Source organism: Alligator sinensis, unplaced genomic scaffold, assembly GCF_000455745.1.
Source record: "Alligator sinensis unplaced genomic scaffold, ASM45574v1 scaffold1423_1, whole genome shotgun sequence".
In the NCBI taxonomy this organism is placed as follows: Eukaryota; Metazoa; Chordata; order Crocodylia; family Alligatoridae; genus Alligator; species Alligator sinensis.
The window spans coordinates 629,705-634,654 of NW_005842621.1; the positions used below are offsets into that span (position 1 = coordinate 629,705).

Genomic DNA, 4,950 nt, shown 5'->3' on the forward strand with positions numbered 1-4,950 from the left:
TTGTTGGTGCTAGCTGCATCTTCTCTGTCGTCTTCCGAGCGCGATTCTGCCCTGCTCGCCGTCGGTGGCTGGGACTGTCAGGAAACATCCGATTATTACTATAACAGCTCTGCCTTGCAGGTCAAACACTCAAGGAGCCAAAGAGTTCAGCGAGTCGGACAGTTTGGGAAGTCTAACGAGTATTTAAAAGATGCTTGCTTTTTTTTTTTTTTAATCCCAGTTACCTTTAACTGCTTCTCTTGTCCAAGTCAAAGATTTAAAGCTATGGATCAAATGCATCTGTGGCACAACATAAATAAGTCATCTGCTTTGCTTCATCTTGAAAGCTTTGTTTTACTTCACCTCTACCTTAGTTCTTTGGGACAGAGCCCCTCTCTGGCACGTATTTCCTGAGAACGTGCCATGTGCATCTGCCTCCGACACCTCAAACAGGGTAAGGATTTTTAAAAGTGACCTTTCACATGACAGCCTTCCCTTGGCCCTGGCTCTACTCCCAAACAGCGCCTTGCCTAGAGCTTTGTGTAACTTCTTCCTTGGCTCCGGCATGCTGTCAGAGGTAAAACATTTACGCAAATAGTAGAGAGCCTGGGATCAACACCCAGCAGCTTTCCACACCGAGAGCTCAGTCAAACTACACCAGGGAAAGTAACTGGGCTCCAAGGAAACATCCTGCCAAAGTAGCTGCACCTCATGGCAGCAAATGCTAAGGACATTTGGCTCCGAGGCATTGCCAAGACAGACCGATTCTTCAGGCTTTGCGCTGGGTATTTCCTTTAAATGCATTTGAAAAGGACAAGAGAGGTCCCCTGGGAGAAGAGGAAAATGAAAGAGGAAGACAGCTATATTGTGGTGTCTTCCTCTTAAAACACCCATATATTTTTAAACCCATATTGTACAAAAGCAAAAAGGAAGACAGACAGGAGACCAGTGCAACAGCAACAACAAATGAGAAATAAAAATTACTGTTTACTTCTGGATCTTGGTTTTCTCCTGACCCAAGGCTACAGTTCGCACCTGCTAACGTACTGAGAAGGCCAAAGCCCTGATTCCTGTCTGAAAAAGAAAAGAAAAAAAAAGTAGTTGTTAGTTCAATTGAAAATGCATCATTGGTCCAAAATATCTGCAGCTGAGTCGATGCAATGAAAACAGTTACAGGGAAGAGCAAAGGTAATATAGAAATCACATACAGCAATGCCAGGACACTAAAAAATGCCCCCCCAACAACAACAACAAAACCCCCAGTAAGTGGAATCCTAAAACTGTAAAAAATTGGGACAATACATGTAGCATGATGCTGCCTGAAAGCCTCCCAAACCCTCACCCTGCACAGCTACTCAAGGCAGGTGTTCAACTTTTATGCAAGGAAAACTAGCAGGATCAGGCCCTAACACGAGTGTCAGCAATATGTGCTGCCTGTCACGACAGGAAGAAAGGGCAAGGGCCGCGTTCGACGCTTCCGAAAAGCCAGATCCCCGTTTTGATAACCAGGACCCTGCGCTTCGAGAAGAGTCGTCATTTCTGCCCGTACCTCAGATTCCACAGCGCCTCCCCCCAAGCCACAGGAAGCTCTGCACTGGTTCTTTCAACACACATCAGTGAAGCCTGCTTGTGGTTCACGAATGGGGTGGGTTGTATTTCACTCACCACAGACAAAAGGCAATGGGTGTTAATGTGTGCTGATTTTGCGCAGGAAATGCTATTGCCTCGCACTGAAACGTCTTCTAAAACTCTAGGCAACATCTCGGTGTTAAGTGCAGTTGGAAAAAAAAAAAAAAAAAAAAAAAAAAAAAAATACAAGGTTCGTTTAAATTTCTGTCAGATATAAACTCTGCTCCGACTGAAAGGTATTGCAGATGCTCCGTTCTTGGGAGTCTAGCAGAAAGCTTAATATTGAAAGAGCCTACCAAGATGACAACCTGAAGCTAAGACTTATTTACTGCCCATGTCCCAGGGGGCAGGAGAAGTCTCGGTGAGCAAAGAGAAATCTACGACCAGGAACGTTACGCGTTTGTTAGGACACGTGCACCAGCATGGAAGCGTTTCAAGTTCTTTTTGTAGGGCATAACGGACTCGGAGGACTTCCAGTGTAATGAAAAACTGAGAACAACAATGCTAAGTTCTGCTGCCGATACGTCCGAGAAAGGAAACCTAGGGTTGTGCGTTCCGAGACGAGATTCATACTTTTAAAAGAAATCAGCTCTGCACTGACTAAGCGTTACACTCCAACGTTGGGATGATGTCATTTTGTGCACGGTCCAATTCCACTTGTCCTTTACATCACATTTCATTTTGAAGGGGGTGGACGTGTAGCCAAAAGCATCAGCTAGCTAGAAAAACATGTAAACAGCTAACAGCTCCCCAACTAGAGCATTACAAAGACCTCATTTCCTGCTTAGGAGGGGCCTTTGCTGGATACTTCTTTAGTGCTAGAGATTTTTCTTTTCTTTTTTTTTTTAAAGCAACTTTTATTCTTTTAACAGGTATTTGTTTAAATTGGCTTGGCTGTACCCGGTTTTATTGACGGGACAGGTTACATAGCCAGAGGCCTGGAAAGAAGTGAATCAGTGGAGCCGACTGAATCTCTTTAAAAGTATTCAACTGTGAGAAGGGTGAAAGGCGGTGCGGGGCCCCAGCTCAACTAGCACGAGGTGGAGTGATGACTCCATGGGACCCCCCGCTCCCCAGACCAAAATCTAGTGGCTTCAAAAAGTTTTGGCAGGCCGAGCAAATGCTTCCCGAAGGGAAACAGCAGCGATCAGAGATCAGCCAATTTTTTTGAGTCATCTGCAAGCCGGTTGGACAATGCAGCCCAGAATGTGCTAGGGAGGACATTCCAGTGTCGGCAGGGGGTGGACGGGGTGACCTCATCGTCCAGCTCTTGTCCATCTTACGCCTCGGATTAGAGTTCATGCTGTACAGAAACGTGATTCTGGGCTTTTGGGGGGGTTTCCCCCCACCTCCCCCCGCTACGTCTCTGCTGCAAATCTGTTTGGCACGGGGGCAGCCCCGTTGAAGTGGTGGAAGCATAGCCCCAGTCTCTGCGAGGGGGGCGGCTTGTTTCCGAGGCTGTGGTTAGGGAGGTGGCAGGCGCTGCTTGGAGCCAGTCACACCCTCAAAGAAGTCTTCCTGCAAGCTCCTTTTTATTGGGCATCCGAATGACTTCATCTGCTGGGCACAGCTCAGGAAGTGGGTGAAGCCTTACGCAGCGTTCTTCCGACAAGCCCGGGAATCATCTCCAGCTCTCCCTCAGAAATAGCTGTGGGATTTTATGGTGCCACAAGGCTAACGGCAGCAGCCCCTTGGCAAGCCCTAAAGCTGCTCACTGCAATGGATGCAGCCAGGCAAGACTTCTTAGCTCTGTTCTGGGAGCCACGTCTGATGATTTTTTTTTTTCCCCTCCTCCCCCTGGTTATTGTGCCAGCCCCCTGACACCCGCCGGGATGGTGTGTCCATGTGCAGTGCAGTTACTTTACACCCGCGACTTCCTCGTCCTGCTCTTTGCCCACTCTGCTGCTGTTCTAGCACCCAACACACGAGAGCTTTCTCCACAAACTGTGGGATTTTTCCCCAGGACTGTCCCAAGTCATGCCGATAAATTTACAACCTAGCAGAGCTGATGGAGTGGGCTAGAAGCATGTTTTGTCCTAGGGAAGCTAGAATGTGGCTTATACATAGTCCACAGCAGAGAAGGGGTTACTCCTTGCAGAGGGCACCAGGTGGACTTTAGACTTCATCTTCCAGGACCTGCTCAGCTTCCACCTGGGCCCAGCGGAGGACAGATTTAAGCAGGAAAGGAAGCTGCTTGGAGCTCCTCAGAGGGAAGAAGGAAGAACTTTCTCTTCCCCCAGACTTGGAGCAGAGCACAGCACAGGGAGCCAGCCAGCCACCTCCTGACCACCAGACCAAACAGCTCAGGAACCTGGACACCGACTGCTTTCTCCCTGCCAGAAGATGCAATCCTCTGCTCAAGGCTCTCTGATAAGACTCCTTATTTTCCTTCCCTTTTGGATCTACCCTCACTGCTGGATGTTAAGTAAACAGCTTTGCATTGGGTGATCAATTCATATTTTCAGGGTTTTATTTGTAAAATAGGTATTTTGGCATAATATGGCCAAATGATTACCATTTAGCTGTTACACTGAAATGCTCGTTTTCCTCTATAACCCGTGAATCAATGGGGTTTGTTTTTTTGGAGAGGGAGATGCGTTTAGCAGACTGTTTTGGAAAAGGCATCAGTAAATCAAAGATGTTTTAAAAGGGTGGCAAGAAAAATGCTCCAGTCTGGGTACAACTACAAGTAATCTATTAAGAAAAATAAAAGGCAAAATTGAACCATGGCAGAAAGAGATGGTCGTATTCCAAGACTTGGGCAATCTACTCAGCCTGATGAAGCCTTTCACTGTCTGCTATATTTCTACAACCAATAGCCTTTCTTGTAAATGCAAATATAAAAACTGCAGGTATGCATTTCTAAATTATGGTGAGACAACTACAGAGAACAGGTATTTTGGTGGGGACTTGGTAGCTGTTCGTATTTTAGACGGCCCAGAATTTCAGGAGAAGTCTTTACAGCATGCAGTCCTCCATTATTTTATGTATAGTCCTCTCCCAAATAAGGATCGTAAGCCACTGGAGCAATACAGAGAAGCTAAGATTTTATGCTCACTATAGTCAGTTTTCAGATTGGGAGGAAGTTGAAAATAAAAGCTTTGTTACAGGTTGTAAATGTACTTTCAAAGGGATGCAGCTGAACTGAGGTTACTTAAAGCAAAACCAGTCATGTTGCCAGGGTCCAAATTTAGTTTCATTTCCGGAAGTGTTTGCAGTGGTGCAACATCAATGCCATGTGATTACTGCATGGTGGAAACTTCAAAATCTGGATTCTCAAGAGGTCTGACCTTTACAAAATACACCAGTGATGCACAGGAATTTCCACCCCCCCCCCCCCCC

The 4,950-nt window shown here is 46.5% G+C and overlaps 1 protein-coding gene across 1 annotated transcript in view; it reads right to left on the reverse strand.

Annotated features, from left to right (window-relative positions):
• Window positions 1-4,950, reverse strand: part of AAGAB (alpha and gamma adaptin binding protein) — a 27,419-nt gene that overhangs the window by 4,676 nt on the left and 17,793 nt on the right. The window contains exons 6-7 of the mRNA XM_025215091.1: window positions 971-1,053; window positions 1-74 (exon numbers count right to left, since the gene is read on the reverse strand). The exon at window positions 1-74 is cut by the window's left edge and continues 68 nt beyond it. Coding sequence (XP_025070876.1) covers window positions 1-74; window positions 971-1,053 — 157 coding nt within the window. The remainder of the gene's footprint in view (window positions 75-970; window positions 1,054-4,950) is intronic.